Here is a 23,622-nt window from a genome sequence, read left to right on the forward strand (position 1 = left end):
GAAGGGGCTCCAGGCAGGAACCCAACCATCCTGGGAGTGGGGAAGGGGGCACAGAAGGCACTAGGGGAAGGACAGGATGGAGCGCCGAGTGGTGAAAAGTCAGGAAAAGAGGGCTGGATGAGGCTGGTGGGATGAGCTTCCTAACTCAGGCTCCCCGCAGCTGTCTTCTTCCCAGTAATTCTCAGCCTCCTCACCTTTCCCACGTCAGAAGAATCATGGTGAGAAATAGAAACTGAGCGCTGGGAGTCAGGCAAAGGAGAGACAGCAAGTGGGGCAAGAAGAATGTTATCTTCCCTTCTGGACACAAAGCTCAGTCTACAGGGGCGCTGGGATGGAAGCGGGAGACAGGGCAACAGGGCCCAGGCAAGGCTATCCTTTTCTTCCTCTCCAAGGGTGGGGTGAAAGGACTGCTGGGTAAAGTGCAGGGAAGGAAGCTTCCTAAGCCTTCAGAGTGTCAGGAATTCAGCGTCCTTTCAGCGGGGATTGTCCCTACGGGCAACACGAACAAGAGCATTGCTGCTGTATAATCCCAGGTAAATGAAAACAAGAGTTCTTTGATTTATTTAAAAACCTAATTAGAAGAAATGACAAGCATGCTCGGCAAGTTCTACTCCTCTGGGGTGTCCAGGATGCAATCTGTAAACTGGTATTAGGGAAAAAGAAGACATTATCTGGAAGTTCCATTCATGTGGTTTCAGGGCCAAAGCACGGGTTCCATCGCCACTCACGCCGGCGCCTCTTTTCCTCAAACAGAATACAGGCTGTTTTGGACAAACCAAGAGGGTGGCTGGCTGACGTGCCAGCGCGCCCCTACCGTGGCTCCCTGCTGCGTAAGTAAGTCTCTCCAAGACGGCAGGATTTCAAGAGCCCAGACCAGGGAACAGAGATGCCTCACGCCAGGAGGAGTCTGTGCCTGGGGGCGGGGTGGAGGGGGGAATCTCAGAGCTGTCCTCAGAGGGTCTCCTGCAGGGAGCCCTCACTCTGTGTGAAACCCTCAGCCTGGGTACTGCTGCCAGAGTCAAGGCCTTCATCTGTCAGGGTCCCAGGTGTCTGTGCCACGTGTCCTCTGGACAGGGCTCAGTGAGGGCCGGATCCCTCTGAGACATCCCCACTGCGTCCCCACCCTAGATACTAAATGATGCCAGAAGTACCTCAGAATATACGAAAGAAAAGGGAGCAGGGAGCAACAGGAGGTGGAGGGGTTGGGAAGGGGGTCACGTAAACAAGTAACGAAAATACTCAGCAACATGCAAATACACATGGATGCGCCTAAATCTGCACACGCCAGCTCTCGGGAATCAGGATGGTCTGAGATGTCCCACGTATGAACTTTGCATGTAGCTGGAACAATGTCAGCATTCTGAGTGCTGTGCAGGAAATAAAGAGAAAGAAGCTTCTGTCCTTCCTGGGAGAAGCTAGCACGCCACTTGAGGCAACATGGAGGACTTGAAAGAAAAGGTCACTAACAAGAGAAGACCGTGCACGGCTAAATGCTGAATGAACAGCTCAGACAGTAAAAGCTGTAACCTAGAGCAGGGTAAAGCCCCACAGGCTGACTCAGTAAAAAGGACGTAACACCAAGAAGAGCAAAGTCTTGAATTGGGCCTTAAAAAGATGTAATATTTGAAAGTTGAAGACACTCCAGCAGGGAGAGGATTCAAAGTCTCTTTACATAGTAGGCACTGATGCCTCCTAAAAGGAACGGAGCTGGCTTTTGCGTGTCTGATGGGGCACTGAGCCAGGGGCTCACAGGCGTCCATCTGCATGAGTCACTGGGCACCATGTTTAATGGTGGAGTGTGGAGGCTTCTCTGTGTGCCCGGTCGGGGGGTCAGGTGGAGGAGGGTGGGGAGTGGGAACACTGGCTGTGGGTCACGAGGGTCTCAAAGAGAAACGGCAAAGCAGAACTTTTCCTGAGAGGACCTGGGTTACAAAGTATAGAGTTACAAGAAGATGGAGATTCCTCTGTATTTCCATTCTGCCCTAATCCAACACTAGGAACACTGCCTGACACATATTAGGAGCTCAAGAGATATTCTGGCAGGGAGGGGGGAGGAGGGAGGGAGGGAGGAGGGAGAGAGGGAGGAGGGAGAGAGGGAGGAGGGAGAGAGGGAGGAGGGAGGAGGGAAGGAGGAGGGAGGGAAGGAGGGAGGAGGGAGGGAGGGAGGAGGGAGGGAGGGAGGGAGTGAAGGAGGGAGGAGGGAGGGAGGGATGGAGGAGAGGTGAAAGGGCTTGCAGACTAGGGCTTTCTCCTCAGTGTAAGCCCCCAGCCCAACCCCAGTCTGGAGAACTGGTGGCTTTGGAATTGAGACAAAACCCCCCTAGGATCCAGGCATTTTCAGGATAGGCAATCCCAAAAGAAGAGAGAAAGAGGCATTCTATAGGTGTTTGAGGGACAGAAGACCTTCATAAATACTAGAGGGAAAACGGGATAGAGGCTTCATGGTGAGTACAGCTGAACAATTTTTGTGACCACAAACGTGATGTCTTTGGGGGAATTCCAGAGATATCGGACAGGAAGGCTATCTTGCAAAAGGCTGAGGTCTTACATAAATGGGTTAAGAACAGGAAGTCTGCATTACTGATTCTCATGTGATCCCACCTATGTCTGTAGGTTAGTAAGACTCTGGAATATCTACTTGGGTAGCAAGCTGTGGGGCTGCAAAGGATTAGAGCCAGCACGCAGGCCAGCCTTTCCAAACAGAAGTCCCGGCTGGGCGATGCCGGTCAGGCTAGAAAGGTGGATTGGGAAAAGATTGCTAAAGCCCTTAAATCTAGAGTGAGAAATACAAATTTGAACCTAATAGGCAATGGGGCACTAATAATTTTTGAGACTCATGTGGCCAAAAATAATAATTCAATCTGGTGGCAGGATGCAGCACTATCTGAAAGCAGGAGGAGGAAGACAAAAGGAAATGAGATGATTGATATATTAATTCAGTCAACCAATAAATACTGAGCACCTACTAAGTGCCTACACTGTCCCAGGCACTGGGGATACAGTAGTGAATAAAACATTGAAAAAAATTTGTTTTTATCTCATAGAGCTTCCATTCTCCTGGGAGAGACAGACAATAAACAAGTTAGGTAAGTGCGACACATAATACGCTGATAGAAATACGTGCTAAAGAGAACAATTAAAGCGAGAACGGGGGCTGGGGGTATCAGGGGGCAGTGGAGAGTTGAAGTTGGGACAGGTTGGCCAGGAAAGCTCTCACTGAGGAGATACATTTTAAGAAACACCAGGAGGGGGACTTCCCTGGCGGTCCAGTGGTTAAGACTCCACGCTTCCAGTGCAGGGTGTGTGGGTTCGTTCCCTGGTTGGGGAACTAAGATCCCGCATGCTGCATGGCATGGCCAGGAAAAAATATAAATAAATAATTTTTTTAAAAAACGGAGCTACAAAGCAATACTTTAAAAAGAAGAAGAAGAAGAAGAAACACCAGGAGGAAGTGAGGGAGTTGGCCATGTAGTTATCTGGGGGGAAAGCACTTCGGGCAAAGGGAACAGCAAGTGCACAGCCCAGAGGCATGAGGACTGCGGGATGTTTGCAGAGTGACCAGGAGCCAGGGTCCCTGGAGTGGAGTGATCTAGGCGGAGATGAGGCCAGACCATGACGGCAGGCCAGGTCACACAGGGATTAAGTAATGAACAACAAGAACCTACTGTAGAGCACAGGGAACAATATTCAATATCTCCTAATAACCTGTAATGGAAAAGACTGAAAAAGAATATATCGATATATATAACTGAATCACTTTGCTGTGCACCTGAAACTAACACAACATTGTAAACCAACTATACTTCAATTAAAAAAAAAGATTTTAAGTCATGAGAGTTCACAGTGGAAATTCACATATCAGGCAATGAGCGCCTGAACTGGAGTGATGAGAATGGAACAGAAAGCAAGGCAGAGAAGCAAGAGCGATGAACTGACGGAGCACGGCCCTCTTTCCATCGTACGCAGGTCTCCAGAAAGGTGAACACAGATTTCTCACACCTGGGCCTCATGTCTTTCAGGAGAATAACTGATATAGCCAAGAACGGCTTCACTCCTACTCCGCGGTCAGCTTGCTGATTGTGTGCACACCAGCTGGCTACACCTACCGCACTCTCGTGCTGTGTTATGGTCGGCATTGCCTCCGAAGTACTGCAATAAAACTCACTTAACCTGCTCTTCAAACAGCTTTGATTGCTCTGTTCTAAGGAACACATTATCTGAAGCACTCTGCATATGAAGTGTTTATGCTTCCAGAGACACCTCCCCTGAGGAACCACAGATGTGCCCATGTATCTGGGGTAGGCAGGGTCCACCCGAGCTAAGGCACAGAAGGGTCTACTCCACAACTTCCCTAGAGACACAGAGAGAAGGAGAAAAGTGCCACTGTTCATCATTGTTTGGACACGGATAAAAGCTTTCTATGTCCCCAACAGCCAGTACATTTTATATTTTTCATCTGAAGAGAACAAAAAGAAATCTTAGAGCAGAAAGCTGTGGGAAGGGAAAGGACTTTGTGAGCTGAATATGAGAACCAGAACAACCCATGGGAACCTTGCCTCATCCTGAAAAGCAGCCCATCAGGGCTCACAGGAGAAACAATTCAGGAAGAACCAAATGAGTAGCTATCGTGTTAATTCAAAGCTAAAGTTGATGGCTGGTTATAAAGAATGACACCTCACTGTGTTTTGACCACGGGATTAGGATTGGAAGCAGTGGTGGTCAGAATGGCACAGGTTCATTTTAAGAGGGGAAAAAAGGTGCATGCCTGTATCTCAGTAGTTTACCCTTACACTGAAATTCGTACCAAATCATTCTCTTTAAGAGTGATTCAAAAGTGGCTTATATCAGTGACTTTAGCACATTTTTTAAATGAGAAGAAAGAGATAGGTACAAGGCTTCTCTAATGGGCTTCAACAGGAAACTACCACAGGACTCTTAGGAGATGTCCACCTCTTGGGACTTGATTGGGTAACGGGCGTACACAGCTACTATCTTTTGTACATCTACATAAAATTCAGGTACAGTTATTGAGACATAAACCAAATATACATTGCAGCTGTTACTTATGAAAAGGATGATGACTGGCCTGCTAAATCTCTATTGGCTGGTACAAGTTTAATGGCAAGATACTAACACACGGCTGCCTCCAGAGCCAGGATGTGAGAAGCTGCGAGTGCCCCTCATTGACTGGTCCAAGATTGCCGCCCTGGTTAGGCATTCCTTCTGCCCGCTCCTGCATGGCCATGATGCATGAATAAAGGGTTTCAGACGAATGAACCTCAAGAACTCTTCAGAAATCCATAATTCTATTTCCCACTGCTGGTTCTCATTTTACCCAAGCACATGCCATATGTCCATGACTACTATTACTGACTGTCTCTGTACTTTGTTACGCTCCTCTCTTGTTTCACTGTGTATTTTCTTCTGCCTGCTTGTCTTTTCCTCATTTATTTTTTCCCATTTGTTTCCTCTGTGCTTCTCAGCTTTGGTGTCAGCGGGTCTGACCATGGCCAGACAACAGCTTTAACTTTATCATGTGCTATCTTCCTGCTTTGGTTCTTTTCAGCTGCTTTTATGGCTGCTCCCTGTTCAATGTTTATAGTTTCTTCAAAGTTATCTCAGATCAAAGCTTCCATGTATCTTATTGTAGGTTAACTGAAGTGTTTCCATATGTACAAAAAATGTACATAAATATGATTACAAGTATACAGGCACTAATAAATAGATATTCACACAATTAGAGCCCTACACACACGAACACATGTGTATTCCCAATTTTCCAGCAGATAGGTATGAGTGAGGGTGGGCTGGTCATATCACAGAAGTCATAATAGAGACAACAGGAAATGATGTCTCAACATTGTCTGAATTGTCTAGTTCCAAGGTAGCATATCAAGGGCATAGCAGAGATCTGAAGCTGAATGTAAACTAGAAAACACCAACCAAAGTTTGCCTTTTAATACTTGCTAGTGTGATAGCACCGTATATGCCATCTTACTTGCAGCATGAATCCTAATATGTTCTCATTATGAGTTTACTTTGTGGAAACAGATAAAGTTGGTTTTTTAAAGTTCACAGCTTAAGATCTCTAAGCAATGATTTAGAGACATTTGCTTTAATCTGGAAAATTGTGTCTACTTAAGAAGCCATATCAAACCATGGTAAATTACCTATCCTTTCACTGCCATTTCAAACATCCCAAGCTGCTGATGACACAATTAAGTCAAAGTCTTTCAGCCAATCTGGCCCAAGAAGACCACCATTTCAATCATAGTTCACCCAACACTGTATCTCCAATTGGCCATGTGGTTTTCACTCACATACATACAACTACTGGTACCATTTTTCAATGAGGACATCATTACCACAGACAGAATATTTACCAGGAGGCTAGCAGTATAATATATACATTATGTGCACTAGAGATACAGCTCACTTCAACCATGCCAACTGGGTACCATTCACCTGCTTTGTAGATAAGGAGCTGAGACCCTATGAGATTGACCAACTTGCCCAAGACAGACTGGCCAGGAGTAGAACGTAGGTCCTTCTGACTCAAAGCCATCTCCTTCTATTACATCTTACTACTTTCCTCTCATTTTACTAGTGACAGATTTGGGGAGCAGGACTGATAAAGCTAGGTAACCATGATGTTCGACATGGCTGCTTTAGACGATCTAGTCTCATGGCAGCCCCAAGGGGATGGACTTACGACAACCCTACCATGACCACCTGTGCCAAGAATGGTCAACAGCAGTCTCTCTCCTCCATGAGAATCAAATAAGAAGGGCATGACACAGGCTAAACAGGACTTATAACCCCGCAATAGCCTGTAGTAGTGAATGTGGAATCTCCCTGTGAAGAGCCTTAAAAATAAGGCAGAAATTCAAACGCCCTGGATTCTAAGTGTAATGATACTTAAATGGCAGGGTTGATCTGGTGACAGGTGTCTGTGTGCGTGTCTTTCAAGAATCACATCACTGGGCTTCCCTGGTGGCGCAGTGGTTGAGAGTCCGCCTGCTGATGCAGGGGACACGGTTTCGTGCCCCGGTCCGGGAAGATCCCACATGCTGCGGAGCGGCTGGGCCCGTGAGCCATGGTCGCTGAGCCTGTGTGTCCAGAGCCTGTGCTCCGCAACGGGAGAGGCCACAACAGTGAGAGCCCCGCGTACCGCAAAAAAAAAAAAAAAAAAAAAAAAAAAGAATCACATCACTGAACTCATTCATTCGTTCTGTGGAAAAGGGCAGGATAACTCCTCAGGGCAGTCACTGTTCTCAGGGCTGAGGATCCAGGAGGGCACAAGACAGGCAGCGTCCCGAGCTAAACGGAGCTTATGTTCTGATAGGGATACAGACAGACAAGTGATTTTTTTTTAAAGGTTAGAAAGTGATGTGCACTAGAAAAGACTGAGAGAATGGAGAAGGGGCACAGCTGGGCTGGCTGTTTCACCCTCTCTTTTACTCGGTGAGAGAGAGGGGCATGATTACAAGGCCCTCCAAAGTTAATACCCTGGCACTGCCTGTTGGGTTTCAGTTTCTGACCATCCTCTGGAACCACTTTGACTCAAGGAGGAATGACCCGAGTAACCAATTTTTATTGAGTGCTTGCGTCTGGCCATGTGGTTCACTGCTATACGTGCTCTATCTCATTGAAGTTTCCAACAACCATAAGCAGCAGGTATTACCGACATTTTACAGATATGAAACTGAGGCTTAAAGAGGTTAAAACAATGATGCATGTCACACAACTAGAAAATCCCAGAGCCTGGATTCAAAGCCGGGTCACTTGATTCCAGAGCCCACACACCACCTTGAATGAAGACATCAAAGCAGGCTTTGCCATTTCCTTCTGTCTTTAAAACATTACCTTCTGCCATCTGTATCTGCCTGGCATATGAGGTAAGAAAAACAACAAGAAAAATCTCCTAAAAAACAGACAATATCAACCTTGGGGTCAATAGTAGTTCTGGGTAACTGCTAAAGTAAACGATGCTTCAGCCGAGATTGGGGCCTCTGAGCAATAACAACGTTGGTTAGAATCTGTTGTTCTGGGTGCCCGGCACTGGGAGACACTAGAAGAAGGGAAAGCCCTTCTATACACCTGGGCATTGCCTAGGCGATATGTAAACCCTACACTGAATCCCATGCAAACTATCTCTATTAAGTGACAGAACCGTACCCATATTAAATAAGAAGAGACCCGCTCCACACAAGCACACACCCACATACAAACACACAAATGCAGCCTCAATCTAAAAGTATCGTTGCAGAAGAGATGACAACCATTCTCAGAGGCTCAAGCTCTAAAAATAAAATAAGACAGACAGACAGACAGACGGCTTAATGAAAGTTTAAAACAAAGGCAAAAGAACTGCATAAAGAGACAGAAGAGTGAAGAAGCCCCACCACAGTGATTGAGTCTCTCTGACTTGTGTTTCCTTTAAGTGGGAGTAAACTGCCCCAATGACCACCCCAAAGGGTCGTTGTTACTGACCAACATTGACAAGAGGAAAACTGCATTGCGTGGATATTTCTCAGATAGTTTCCCACTGAATACTGAGATCTCACGAGATGACAACGGGTGTTCTGTGGGGGAAAATAATGGGTTTTCAACAATCATCCCTTCCCCCAAGCAAACAGAGAGCAAATCCTGCATCCCTAATGCCTTTCTTGGAGCTTCGGAATACATGTTTGATTATCAGAGGTGTTCAGTGTTTTCTAAACTTATTCCATCACAAGCCATTTTTAAGGAAGAATATTCCATATTGCTTTTACAGGAGTTCAGTGCTCTCTAGAACACGATTTTATTTTTCTGAAAGCAGACTGTGCAAATAGACAATGGTACTGCTGATGCCGGGTCACCTAGCAGAGTGGCAGAGCCCTGCAGTCCCCTGGGCTCCGTATCTTATCACTCTCTCTAGTGCACGAAGCGGGCAGGGTCAGTATTACAAGCTCCTCAAGCACACGGATAATGCTCTAAGCCAAATAATTACAATGATAACGTTAGCTGTCATAATAACAATGGCTACCTGAGGGCCTGCCCCATGCTAGACCCAGTCCTGTGTGTGCACTTGGACGATCTCATGGACATTCCTGACCATCTGGCCAGACACATATGGGCAACACCCCTTGCACACACAGAAACACCCCACCCCCTTCCTCCACTCACATCCACTGGCTCGGGGGTCAGGAGCAGAGAGTCTGTCTGAGCAGATGCTTTTTCAAAGCTATTTTTGCTGATGGCTCTGCTCTCCCCGAGTCATCTGGATTCATGAGCTCCTCAATATCTTGGTGGTGGGAGGCACCTCGGGTAGAGAGCGGCCTTAGAAGCGCCGCGGAGATGGCATCTTCACGGCTGGCACCCAAACAGCTTGGAAGGCTGGCTTAGGCTTCTGGGCTTTGCTGCCACACTCACAGCTCCCTCTGCGAGCCCGGCCGCCATCTGGAGCTGCGGAGTGTCAGTCTGCCGTGCTGGAAGACCAGGGGCAGCAAGCGGGAGTGTGTATGTGTGGGGGGTGGGTCCCAGCGCAGTCTGAGGCTTGCGTCCAGTGTTGGTGCTCTGGGGTGTCTACCCACCAGATCCGAACGCACAGACAGTCAGAGGTCCCCAGCCACCTGTGCTGGGGACCGACTCTCTCATCTCGCTCACAGTGCACAGATGCCCACAAATCAGCAACTGCATGGGCCACTGTCCAGTGCTCGCATCTTCTAGAGATGAAATAGACAGGGCTGTCACCAGGTTCGCCATCTTTCTTCTTTTTTTAAAACAACAGAAAGCTGAAAGTTTCCTTCAAATAGGGCAGAGAGCTACTGCCCTTGTACTCTTCTTACAAGTTTCTTCCAAAACCCAGGGACGTAGCCAGCATCCTTTCGAGCAGATGCCGTGATGCCCGATTACAAGGAAGAGGCTTCTGACCCAACAGTAAGAAGACACAGCCTGTGAGATGTTTTCCAGAATGAGTTACTTTGATTTGTCACGCTCAGCTGGTCCCACCCATGACCTAGGGAGACTATGCACATTACACACAGCAGAGAAATGACAGGAAAAGTGTAAGAGTCTCAGTGTCGGGGCATCCCAAACAGAAGGGCTTGTTGAAACCAAAGTCCAACCAAACTACTAATTAGCTCATTCAACTTAATGACATTGAAATATAAGCAGGGATAGGAGAGAAGGAGGGAGGATATTAACATGTGTCAACTACTTTAATCCTCCTGCCCATCCTGAAGAGCAGATATAATCATCACCATGTTACAGAGCAACCTGAGACTCAGGGCAGCAGGGCAGAGCTAGGATTTCTATCCAGACCTATTTATCACTGGGTCTGAGTAGCCCCTCACTCTCCACTCCCCACCTCCCCATCTCACCTGACCGCCCTAATGCAATTCATTCATTGACTTAGTAAAACTATATTTGTTAAGCGCTGAACAGTATTGGAAGACACCTTAGAATTAAGGTCAGGTGTTACAGGTGGGTTTGGCCATTTTTGCCAAACATGACCCACAAGGACAAGAGTAAAGTAAAACACACAAACAAAACGATAACAAAAGCAAAACAGTACCCATTAGCCTACCCACAAAAAGAAGGTGACTGAAGTACATTTAAAAATAGAGAAGATATAACTGGTAACATCATTCTGCAGTCTGACAGCTCCTGTTTTCTCTTACCCAACCTATGCGGTCTCCCTCACCTTTCTACCTACTCTATTCCTGTAGTTCTCAGCTTCTGGCACCTACCTGTCTGTCTGCTCACGTATCCAGAAAGCCACATACTTCTCAACTGAAATCCTCAATCAAGCCTGATTTAAATGTACCTGTGTGAGTGCATCTGAGAGCCGTGTGCAGGCATCTGCGTGGCCAGGTAAGGTAACTCACCTTAACAGAATATCTTCTGTCTTTGTTTCCTAGGGCTGCCCTAACCAAGTACCACAGCCTGGGCAGCGTAAAGCAACAGAAATGTGAATTCTCTCATAGCCCTGGAGGCTAGAAACCTGTCGTCATGGTGTGCATAGGGTTGGCACACCTCTGAGGGCGAATCTGTCCACGCCTCCCTCTTAGCTTCTGGTAATAGCCTGCGATCCTTGGCTTGCAGCTGTATCACTCCAATCTCTGCCTCCGTCATTACATGGCCTTCTTCCCTGTCTACCGTTGTGTGTCCTCTCCTCTTCTTATAAGGACGCTTGTCAAAGTGCATGAGGTCCCACCTACTGCAGTATGACCTCATCTTAACTCATGACATCTGCAACAACCCAATTTTCAAATAAGGTCACATTCTGGGATCATGGGGGTTAGGACCTCAGCAGATTTGGGGGGTACACGATTTATGGCATAACAGCCACTGTACACCAGATGCAGGGACCAGGCCACTTCATTTGGTTCTGACGCTCTCTCTGTGAAGTAGATCAGTGGCTCCCTACCCACTATGTGTGACAGCACGTATGTCTTCTGTAGAGTTTGCTTGTTTTTAACATATTCATGCCTGGTCCCACTCCCCAGAGATTCTGATGTGGTCGATCCAGGCTAGGAACCAACCATTTAAAAAAATAAAGTTGAAATAAAGCTTCAGAAGTCACTACAATGCTCATCCAGGAATAAGAATCACTGAGGTCTAAAGATGTTAAAATTAAAAAAAAACTTTTTAATAAAAATAAAAATAATTAAAAAAGAATCACTGAGATCAATCTTAATAACAATACAGTAAATCAGGAAATGGGGGCAAAAAGAGGCAAAATGATACGCCCAAAATTCAGTGAGTAACTAGATGGAACAACAGGTTTTCAAGTTCAGGTCTGTCTCACTCAGAGTCCCCTTCCTTCCCACCACCCATGTGGCCTTTCTGTGTCTACGTGTCTCTGGGCAGGTGTGACCACGGTTGTTTGTACCTCTACATAGTGACGTAGGCAGTGTCTTTTAAGTGTAAAAATTGGTGTGCACAGGTATGTGCTCTATGGATTCTCAGGGGAGGCATGAGTTTCTTTGGGAACAAATACGTATTTTGCTAACACCTTTGTATATCCCATCAGCCACCAGAACGATTTCTACAGAGTGCACCCACTGTGATGTTATCAGACGAGTGATGTTGGAGGAGGAGTGACTCCATCACTGAAGAGGTGCTTTTCACTCCTTGCTCTATTTCAGCAAAGCAAACGTCACGGGTGGAAGTTAAGAGAAGGGAGAAGGGAGAAATCAGTGTGGGTTGAGTAGACAGAGGCGGCTTTGTGGAAATGGGGCTTGAACGCAGTATTGAAAGATGAGTTAGATTTACGTAAGTAGAGTGGGGAAAGGAAACCTTTACAGGCAGGGAGGGGAACATGGGCGAACTCAGAGGCAGGAATAAGCTTTGTACGAGGGAGAAGACAATCATGAGACAGGCATGAGCAGTGTACGCGCTATGAGCCATGACGTTGTCAATTACAATTAACTGTCACCTGTCACTCTCAATTCGGTCTGAAGTTTCTGGTACTGAGTACCCAGCCCGTAAACACTTGTAGAATAAATGAATGAAGAAATGTCCATCAAAATAAATATCACGGGGCTTCCCTGGTGGCGCAGTGGTTGAGAGTCCGCCTGCCAATGCAGGGGACACGGGTTCGTGCCCCGGTCCGGCAAGATCCCACGTGCCGTGGAGCGGCTGGGCCCCTGGGCCATGGCCACTGAGCCTGCGCGTCCGGAGCCTGTGCTCCGCAACGGGAGAGGCCACTACAGTGAGAGGCCTGTGTCCCGCAAAAAAAAATAATACAAACAAACAAACAAACAAATAAATATCATGAAACAAAAGTGTTCCTAGCTGGAATTTTATCTGTTTCCCCCCCATAATCATGATGGAAAACAGTGATCTTTCTACTCCAATTTCATTACTTTTGCATCCCTTTCTTCTCTCCAGACCAGAAAAAGAAACAGTTACTAACTTGGGGACTGCCACTGGTTTGGGAACAACTTTAATCCCATTAAATATCTATTCACAGACATTCTGCAGTGTTAAATGTTTCCACTGGAGAATATACAAGAGGAAGACCTGTAAAGGTCATCTGGTTCAGCCCTGAGACTTTGGAGCAAGCTCTCCTACAACAGTCTTCATGTTCTATGTCGTCACTGCCGTCCTTGCAACGCCTTCCAATATCAGCCCCCAAATGTCCATCCATGTCTGCCAGCAGGAGGTCCTGAATTTGCAGGCTGGCTTTGGTTTTAAATAGACTATTGCACTGTCCCCATACGTTGTGATGGTTTCACAGAAGCCATTTTCACCCTCAAATCTGTCCTGGTTTAGACAATATGGTCATGCTTTATAAGCACACAGACATTTATAACATGCACCCTGAGTTTCAGTTGAGAAAACAGACACACACACACCCCCATCCGTCCTTATGTCCATTCTTACCTAACGCATGCCCTTTGGTGTGCTCATGCCTGTCTCGTGATTGTCTTCTCCCTCGTAAAAAGCTTATTACTGCCTCTGAGTTTGCCCATGTTCCTCTCCCTGCCTGTAAAGGTTTCCTTTCCCCACTCTACTTACATAAATCTAACCCATCTTTCAATACTGCGTTCAAGCCCCATTTCCACAAAGCCGCCTCTGTCTACTCAACCCACACTGATTTCTCCCTTCTCGCTTCTCTTAACTTCCACCCGTGACATTTGCTTTGCTAAAATAGAGGAAGGAGTGAAAGGCACCTCTTCAGTGATGGAGTCACTCCTCCTCCAAGCACTCTGCCTGCATCTTGTTTAGAAGCCAGCAGGTAGCACCCGGTTATGGTAATCTGGTCCCAAACCCAACAGGTTGGCTTTCTTCAAAGGTGATTCTTTAAAGAAATGAGAATATATCATCTATTTACATAAGCTTTTTTTTTTCTTACGAAACTGTGTTCAATACTAAGAAAGCTGCAAATAAAACATTTAAACTGGAGGCTGTCTTGGTGATCTCCTTGCCTAACCTCTTACCCAAAGCAGAGGTGCACCCCCCTTTGGCATCCTTGAAAGATGGCCACCCAACTTATTCATAAACACTTCCTTTGAGCCCATCTCTCCAGGTACCTTGTTCCCCTGTTGGGTGTCCGAGCTCTGATCGTTAAAGTTCTTCCTTAGAATACAGTATTTGTCAAAGTTAAGTTTGTGGACCATCTGTACCATGATTATTTGAGGCGATTGTTAAAAATCACAGGTTCCCAAATCTAACTCCAGACTTACTGAATCAGCATTTGGAGCAAGGATTTAAAAAGTAATCTACATTGTTAACAGGTTTTCCAGGTGACATCTATTAGACCAAAGTGTAAGATCAACTGTTAGAGTCAGTGGATTCTCTATCTAGAACTTAGTTCTACCTTCCTAACAGGGGAGAGCAAGACACCTCCCTTTTCTTTCCAATGTTCATTGCAGCACTATTTACAATAGCCAAGACAGGGAAGCAACCTACATGTCCATCGACAGAGGAATGGATAAAGTAGATGTGGTGTATATATATATACACATACACACACACACACACATACAATGGAATATTACTCAGCCATAAAAAAGAATGAAATAATGCCATTTGCAGCAACATGGTTGGATCTAGAGATTATCATACTAAGTGAAGTAAGTCAGACAAAGACAAATATCATATGATATCACTTATATGTGGAATCTAGAAAGAAAATGATACAAATGAACTTATTTACAAAACAGAAACAGATTTACAGACTTTGAAAACAAACTTATGGGCACCAAAGGGGAAACATGGCAAGGTGGGATAAATTAGGAGTTTCGGATTAACATACACACACTACTATATATAAAATAGATAATCAACAAGGACCTACTGTATAGCGCAGGGAACTCTACTCAATATTCTGTAATACCCTATATGGGAAAAGAATCCAAAAAAGAATAGATACATATATATGTATAAATGAATCACTTTGCTGTACACCTGAAACTAACACAACATTGTAAATCAACTATATTCCAATATAAAATAAAAAATTAAATTAAAAAAAGATACTTTCCTTTTCTTCATGGCAGCTCTTCTAATGCTGGAAGATGTCATTTCTCCTTTCTCTCATTAATACTCTTTTGCAACCCAGGTTATTTCACTCTTCCTTCTACTACAAAGTTCCCCACCCTGAACCAAGTTTAGCACACTCTCCTGGGTCTTCCCTTTGCCAGTGTCCTTCCCAAAACGTGATGCCAGAATGAAGTGGAGAGAGTGAGCTAGATTTCTAACGCTTTTACTACACATTGATAATTTTGTGAAGTGTATCAACTTACACTCCCACCAGCTGACAATGAGAATACCAATTTTGATCTAAACTAGCCAGCAGGTATTACCATTTTATAAATCTTTAACAGGCACATGACGTTGACTCCTCATAGCTGTTTTAATTCGAGTGCTTTTGTTTATATTTTTCATACATATATTGGCCACCGGTAGTTCTTTTGTGAATTGTCTGCTCTTGTCCTTTCTGGGTCCCCCCTGCCCCCTATTAATTCATTATGCCCATGGCTGGGGCAAGTAAGTCCTTTCAATGCATTATCTCATCTAACCCTCAAAACAACATTCCTCCCACTTTACAGGTAAAGAAACTGAGCCTTCAGGAACTTATAATGAGGAAACACAGTTAGGTCTTCAGCTTCCTCACCACTTTATGCCTTCATTTAATCCATGTTTTTTGGAGGAGAGACCTTCATCCTCCAGACACTTTGTAAAGTGAGTTAAGAAAGCCAAGTATTTGGGATGAAATTATGAGGAAGATTCAAAAGAACACTAGAAATTTTCGTAATTCTATTACCTCCTTACATCTCCCTAATATTTCCTTTTTTTGCTACTTTTCCTGGCATAGAGGTAATAGTGACCGAGTTAGAATCAATTAGTGGGCAGCAATGCTATTTACTGATACAAGCTTTAAGGCAGATGTAGGTACCTGTTCATATTTTTGCCAAGAGAGGTACCATGTGGCTGACCCTAAAAGAGCGTCAGAAAAGGATCAAAGAGAGTAATCTGGAAATAAGGTAGAACTCCATAACAAATTACAGTCCATCAGTTGACAGCAGCATCAGTGGATAATAGTTCAAAAGTATGTACACAAGAAGGAGTGGCTTTCATTTTTTCCATTTTATATTATCAAGACCAGTGTTTACACAATTAACTAAGATCCAAATGTTAATTCATCATTTATAGCATTTTAGTCTAATCAGCTGAGCTTCTCTTGGTTTTGGTTAATTTAATCAAATTTCATGCAATTATACTTTAATCAAAAATACATATGCATACAGTTGAAATGATATTTAAATCAACTGAATTTACAACCAGATTAAAAGAAATGCAAACAACGAAGTACAGATCTGAATCGGAAGCAAAATTAATTTAATCCTCCTCCATTTTTCTACCTTGAAGGTGGCCAACACCCAAAGGTCAGGAGTTCTCAATGTCACACAGTCAGTGATAACACTGAGATTCAAATCCAAGTTTCCTGACTTTAAATTGAGAGCCTGTACAACTGAGTCTTTAACTGACATTTAACTATTGCCACCCTCACTCAAACAAACCCTGGTCTTCCAAACTCTAATAAAGTTTTCCAAACAAAACCTATAAACTAGGCATCAAAACACCTAATGCAATTTAAAAAATCTTGGCTCCCCAGCTTTGTGATTCCAGGCAGCCTAATAAAAGTCCCTTGGGGCTATTCTTCTATAGACGTTGGCAGAAACTCAATTTCTTCGTTATTTGTTATTCATAGAAACATATATATTTGCAATTCCTAGGTTCTACATTTTGCCCCAAATCTCTCTTTCACGTTATAAACAAACATAACAAAAAAGAAAAAAATTATTAGGTCAATTATGATGCTCATTTCCCCAAAATAAGAAAGAATACAACTTTTCTTTCTTCTTTACTATTGTTAGCTTCCCATTACTCTCTTTTTTATTTTATTTTTATTATTACTATTTTTTTTTTTTTTTTTTGCCGTATGCGGGCCTCTCACTGTTGTGGCCTCTCCCGTTGCGGAGCACAGGCTCCGGACGCGCAGGCTCAGCAGCCATGGCTCATGGGCCCAGCCGCTCCGTGGCATGTGGGATCCTCCCGGACCGGGGCACGAACCCATGTCCCCTTCATTGGCAGGCGGACTCTCAACCACTGTGCCACCAGGGAAGCCCCCATTACTGTCTTTTTGAACCCATAATTTTAAACTACACAAAAATTTTAAGTTCACTTTCTCAATACTAAAATTTAGTTCCTCCCAACTTACAGCCTGGCAACCATGCTCTTTTCATGGAACACAAAGAGGATTTAACATTTAAACACTGTTCCAAATAGGGACAAAGCAAATTTTAAAAAGCTATACTCTGATGGAGTTGACAGTTGATCACTTATATAGTTTCTAGAATTTTCTCATCTGGAGCCTAGTCTGAATTATTTGTGAGCCTACATCCACCACCAGACCGGTGTTTGCACCCATCTCTACCTTCACCCACCAGTAATGTCGTCCACCACACATGCTCCCCTACGAAGGAGTGCCTTCTCCCACAGAGACCCTCCCTCCACCCACAGGTCTCTCCCCACAGGACACTGCCCCATGTGCAAGCATCCCCGTCATGCACACTCACCCTCTCCCCCACCCCCAAACACACTAACAAAAACCAACACTGTTCATCATCACAAAGTAGCACCTTATCCCAAGGTTCGACCTGCAGAATCAAGAAAAAACCTAAAACCATTCAACTGACCCCTTAAAAGCCATGCTAACTTGATAAACTGCCAGCTGTCTCACAGGGACAGGCTCTTTCAAAGCTCTCCTTGGAAATTCAGGCGTGGTGATCCCCACTGCCTTCAGACTCAACTACCTGCAAGGCTCCCCCCAGGAAGGCCAGAGCACAGGGGTCCCGGGCGCACACTCACTGCAAATCTGACTTGGCAGTTCTCCTCCCCCAGGTAGCACAGGTCTCCCGAGACGTTGGTCTCCAGCCACAGGTGCTCTCCATTCACGGCATTTTCCTGAAAGGAAAAGACCCACCTGACTTCAGTTTTCTTTTCAGGCATAAAGGGACGGGGTGGAGGGGGGCAGATCTCAAATTTAGATTTTGGATGCAAGAAAGTTAGTGAACCCAAATTGTCTAAACGCTTCTCATTTTATCCCTGAAAATACTGCTGAAATTGGTCCTACCAAAATTCTAGAAACGGAAAAAGGTGTTTGGAAAAACTCTGGGCAATAATTAATATGTTAAGTCCAAAGATGCGTTTACCCATGGATGTGGTCATCTTTGAAATATGTAACAAATGAGGGGCAAAAAACCCTCAAGGTATTCAATCTAAGGCCTTATTCATCCAGGCCCACTGCAGAGTTCATGACAATTGAGACCAAAATTCTATTAAAAGTCGACTCTCAGCAAATTAGCTGAGGAGGAGAGTAGTATTAAAGTACTTTAAAGGCTGCTTGAAAATACATTTATATCAGTAATGGATAAATTATACTTCTAAACCAGGAGCTTCTTATAACTTAGTTTTAAGTCGCTGTGTAGTCAAAGCATAATAAATTACTAATTCAAACATTTTACCAGCTCAATAGGGCCTTCATCCAATTCTAAATTCTTCAAATTGAATGATTTCCCTACTTCTAAAAATATTCACATACTTAGATAAATAGTTATCTAAGGCCTACTCTAGGCTTTGCAAGGTGCTGGAGCTGGGATACCCCCAAGTGGCAAACAGAGAATAGCTGTAGGTTTGGAACCCTAAAAGTCTTCAGATCATGATGGATGAGAACAAGATAAATAAATTAGTTAATTAAAAGGCATTTCTTTGCCAGGTATCCTAAAGAAATCAAGCTCCACAAACTAAAATATTCTACTACTGGGAACTTATCATCCAGATTTAACTTATAACCATTTATAGAATTAAATCTCTTTTCATTCTTTTATTCTCTAATTCATTCAATAAACATTCCACACACCTGGTGCCAGGCACTGTGTTAGTGTGCAGTAAAATCTAGCAGAGAACATGGAAACTAAACACGTAATTATAGCAGCAAATACTATGGAAACTTACTACAGCAAAAATCCCACCAACTCTTTTAAAAAGTGAAGTATAAAATGTTGCAGTGGGGAAAAGGTCGAAAATCCTCGATAATACCAATCTAGGCAGGCCCAAAATTAAGTCCTGGTAAGCCAAGTAAGGTGGGCAGGAGCAGGCAAGCCCAGGGAGTCAGAGACTTGCGAGACATCAGTAACTCACTGGGCTGGCAGGCTTCATCCACCCTGGGCCAGGCCAATTGCCCCTGCACACTGGAGACCCTCTACGAGCGCTCAGAAGCTTGCTGATAAGGATTCAGGCACGGCAGGACTGCTAGGATGAGCTAACCTCACTCCTGAGTGGGGATCTGATTAGAAAGCCCGACATTAGTAAGAGAAGAAGGAAAGAAAAAGGTGGGGGCTTCCTGCCACAGTGGATCGAGCACACTTGTTCTCAAATTTAATTGCTCATTACAAGGACCTGATGGGTTTTGAAGAACACCTGGCTACCAGCCCATTCCCAGAAAGTGTGCTTTAACTAGTCTGAAGTTTTTAGCAAATATTTGCAGCTGTAAGAATGGAAATACCACTTACTGAAATTCAGGGAGAAGATTACAGTAAGAGCAGATTTAGGGAGTAAGTCGAGTTCAGATTTTTGTTTTATTTTATTTTCCATTGAGTTATAATTAACATTCAATATATTAGTTTCAGGTGTACAACACAGTGATTCTATAGTTTTATACATTATGAAATGATCAGTGCAATGAGTTCAGTGTTGAGGATGTAAAATTCCGAGATGCTTATTAGACCTTCAAGTGGAGACGTTGAGAGGGCAGTTTTTTTATGAGTCTGAAGTTCAAAGAAGAGGTATGTGCTGTATGAATAATTTGGGAGGCAACCGTTAATTGATGGCATCTAAAGCCATGAGAACTGAATGCAAAAACCTAAGGACTGAATGTGGATGGAAAGCTCTGAGTACTGAGCTGTGGAACATTCCAATACTTAGAGTTTGGGAATATAGGAAAGATCCAGCAAAGGGGACTGGGACGGAGTGGCCACTGGGGTACAAGGAAAACAAAAAAGAGTATAACGTTTCCAGGAAGAAAGTGCACCTAGAAGGTCTGTGTCAAAAGCTGAAGAATTGGCCACTGGATTTCACCATGTGAACATGTGAAGTCACTGATGACCTTGACAAAAGTACCAACAGCAGGATGAAAAGAAAGAAAGCCTGAAGGAATTGGGTTCAAGAAATAATATTACTGACTCTAGTTTCAAAATGTGTATGAAACCCAATTAATTCTCACCACATCTACTGTTACCACCCAATCCTCCATCATCTCTGGCTTGGAATATTCCCAATAGCCCCCTAACTGGTGTCTCTGCTCTACTCTTGTCTCCCCATGGTCTGTTCTCCACAGAGCAACCAAAATAATTACCTTAAAATGTAAATCTAACCAGGGACTTCCCTGGTGGCACCGTGGTTAAGAATCCACCTGCCAGTGCAGGGGACATGGGTTCCACCTCTGATCCAGGAAGATCCCACATGCCGTGGAGCAACCAAAATAATTACCTTAAAATGTAAATCTAATCAGGGACTTCCCTGGTGGTGCCGTGGTTAAGAATCCACCTGCCAGTGCAGGGGACACAGGTTCCATCTCTGATCCAGGAAGATCCCACATGCCATGGAGCAACTAAGCCCGTGCACCACAACTACTGAGTCTGGGCTCTGGAGACCACGAGCCACAACTACTGAGCCCGTGTGCCACAGCTACTGAAGCCCAAGCGCCTACAGCCTGTGCTCTGCAACAAGAGAAGCCACCACAATGAGAAGCCGGCGCACTGCAACAAAGAGTAGCCCCCTCTCACCGCAACTAGAGAAAGCTGGCGCACAGCAACGAAGACCCAACGCAGCCAAACAACAACAACAAAAAAAGTAAATCTAATCAAATCGCTAATCTGCTCATAACTCTTCAACGGCTATCTATGTACTCGGAAGAGTGCAAAGTCCTCACTTACCTCGTCCCTGGGAGCCTCTCTGACTTCCTCTTCTGTCTCTCCGCAATCTCGTTTCCCTGTCCAACTACATATTCTCTCTCTCTCCCTCTCAGTGGCTGACCTGCCATTACACTGGTCTCATATTTCCCAAGCAGACTAAGGAAGCTCTCATCTCAGGTCCATTGAATTTGCTGCTCCCTTGACTAAAAATTGCTTACACGAGACACCTGCATTGTGCATTTCTCATTTCATTTAGATCTCTGTTCAAATGTCCCCACATCAAAGACTGTTGACCACATATTCTGTTTACTGTATCCAAACTTCCTATTCTTCTTCATTCTGACTTATGTGGGTAATTTCTATTTACCTTTTGGTTACCAGATCAAGGGTTATTTTCTCAAAGAAGCCATCACTGACCCCAAAATCGAAGTCATTTTGTTAGTTACTCTCATAAAACCATGTTTCCTTCCCATCATTTATCCCAACTGGCAATTATTCATTCATTGGCATGATTATTTGATTCGTGTTTCCCTCTTACGCTAGATTCTAAGCTTCATATGGACATTAAATGTCCAGCACTTAACTTAGCACCTGGCAAATAGTAGGTGATAAATAAATTTGGGGAACTGAAAAGATGAGATTAAGAATCAGTGAATGAATCACATTCTTGTTATATGCAATTCCAAGGAGTAGAAAGGATAATTTTTTTTATCTGTCCATAAGTTTGGAGTCACAAACTGTGAGAAGTAAACATGGATGCCTAAGAGACACGACGGTCTTTCAAAATCATGAAAGAAACAGAGGCATGAAAGAAAAAAAACAGTCATACAAGGAAAACATGAAACATACCTTTTCTTAGACTACATTTTCCCCATGCCTCATCCTTTTCTTGTACATCTGTCTTGTTGACGCATCAGAAGGAAGTAACCTTACCCAAAGAGAGGTCTGGCCTTTGCCCTCAACTATAGGAAGGTAATCTCTCTAAGTGCCTGGAATGTCTTGCCTGATAAGAGTATTTTTGTTTACCTGGGGACCTTGGGCCATGCCAAATATTCTAAAGTAGCAGTGACTTATGGTGAGGCATATATCAGCTCATCCTCCAGAGGGGCAAGGGGCTAAAGTCAACCATGCAGGTGGTTAACCGTGTCTACATGACCAAGCTCCGACTAAAATTCTGGGTACCAAGTTTCAGATGAGCTTCATTGGTTGGCAGTATGCCATATGTATAGCTGTACCATGGTTGCTGGGAGAAGTTATCTCTGTCATAAATCCACTGGGAGAGGACAACTGGAAGCTCCTTGTGTAGAAATTTCCTGGACTTTGCACCATGCACCTCTTTCCTTGGCTGGTTTGAGCCTGTATCCTTTCACTATAATAGGCCATAAATGTGAGTATAGCAGCTTTCAGTAAATTCTATGAGTCCTTCTAACGAATTTTTTTTTTTTTTTTTTTTTTTTTTGTGGTATGAAGGCCTCTCACTGTTGTGGCCTCTCCCGTTGCGGAGCACAGGCTCCGGACGCACAGGCTCAGCGGCCATGGCTCACAGGCCCAGCCGCTCTGCAGTATGTGGGATCCTCCCGGACTGGGGCACGAACCCGTGTCCCCTGCATCTGCAGGCAGACTCTCAACCACTGCGCCACCAGGGAAGCTCCTCTAATGAATTATTGAACATGAGTGTGGTCTTGGGGATTCCGGAGCCTGCAAGTGAGGATGATCTTGGGAACTCCTGAACTCAGCTGGGTGGCATTCACACATGAATAGAAAAATAAACTGTTGTGGTTTTCTTCTTACACTTCTGATAAATCCTTATCCAGTTCAAGAGTAATAAACATGAGCTTTGGAGTCAGATAGACTTGCTACCTACTAGCTCTATGACCTAGGGTCTCTCTAACTTCCCTAGACCTCAGTTTACTCACCACTAAAATTGTAATAATAATTGTACTTCCCTCACAAGATCACAATGATGTTTAAATGTGAAAATGAATAACGTTCAATGCCTTGCCCACAATGAGAAGTTAATAGGTGTTCAATATAGTTCTTTTTTAAAACATTTATTTATTTATTTTTGGCTGCATTGGGTCTTTGTTGCTGCATGCAGGCTTTCTCTAGTCGCGGTGAGCGGGGGCTACTCTTCACTGTGGTGCGTGGGCTTCTCATTGCGATGGATTCTCTTGTTGCGGAGCACAGGCTCTAGGTGCGTGGGCTTCAGTAGTTGTGGCATGTGGGCTCAGTAGTTGCAGCGCACGGGCTTAGTTGCTCCGTGGCATGTGGGATCTTCCCAGACCAAGGCTCGAACCCATGTCCCCTGCATTGGCAGGTGGATTATTGACCACTGCACCACCAGGGGATTCCCGCAATATATTTCTTATTATTATCATTGTGGTTAGTCTCCAGTTTTCCTTCTTCCTTCCTAATCCATAGGTGTTGGTATCATCCAACATCTGTTTCTCTCCTGGGTCTTTGTAGTCAAGACTGCTAGCCATTCACCAAAATCATTTTTCTCTTCTTCCTGAACACACAGCTAGACCTTGTTACCCAGACTCGCTTGTGATTGGATGTGGCCATGTGACCCAGTTCTAACCAATGACACATGAACAGGAGTGACATGTACTGTTTTCAGACTTGGCCCATTAAAACCTCCCTCCTTTTT

General features: G+C 44.5%; 1 protein-coding gene across 2 annotated transcripts in view; it reads right to left on the reverse strand.

Annotated features, from left to right (window-relative positions):
* DGKI (diacylglycerol kinase iota) overlaps nt 1–23,622 on the reverse strand; it is a 466,299-nt gene that overhangs the window by 274,010 nt on the left and 168,667 nt on the right. For both annotated transcript variants that reach the window (XM_060107765.1, XM_060107764.1), the window contains exon 3: nt 17,869–17,964. In XM_060107765.1, the coding sequence (XP_059963748.1) occupies nt 17,869–17,964 (96 nt within the window). The remainder of the gene's footprint in view (nt 1–17,868; nt 17,965–23,622) is intronic.

This window comes from Mesoplodon densirostris, chromosome 9, assembly GCF_025265405.1.
Source record: "Mesoplodon densirostris isolate mMesDen1 chromosome 9, mMesDen1 primary haplotype, whole genome shotgun sequence".
Classification (NCBI taxonomy): Eukaryota; Metazoa; Chordata; class Mammalia; order Artiodactyla; family Ziphiidae; genus Mesoplodon; species Mesoplodon densirostris.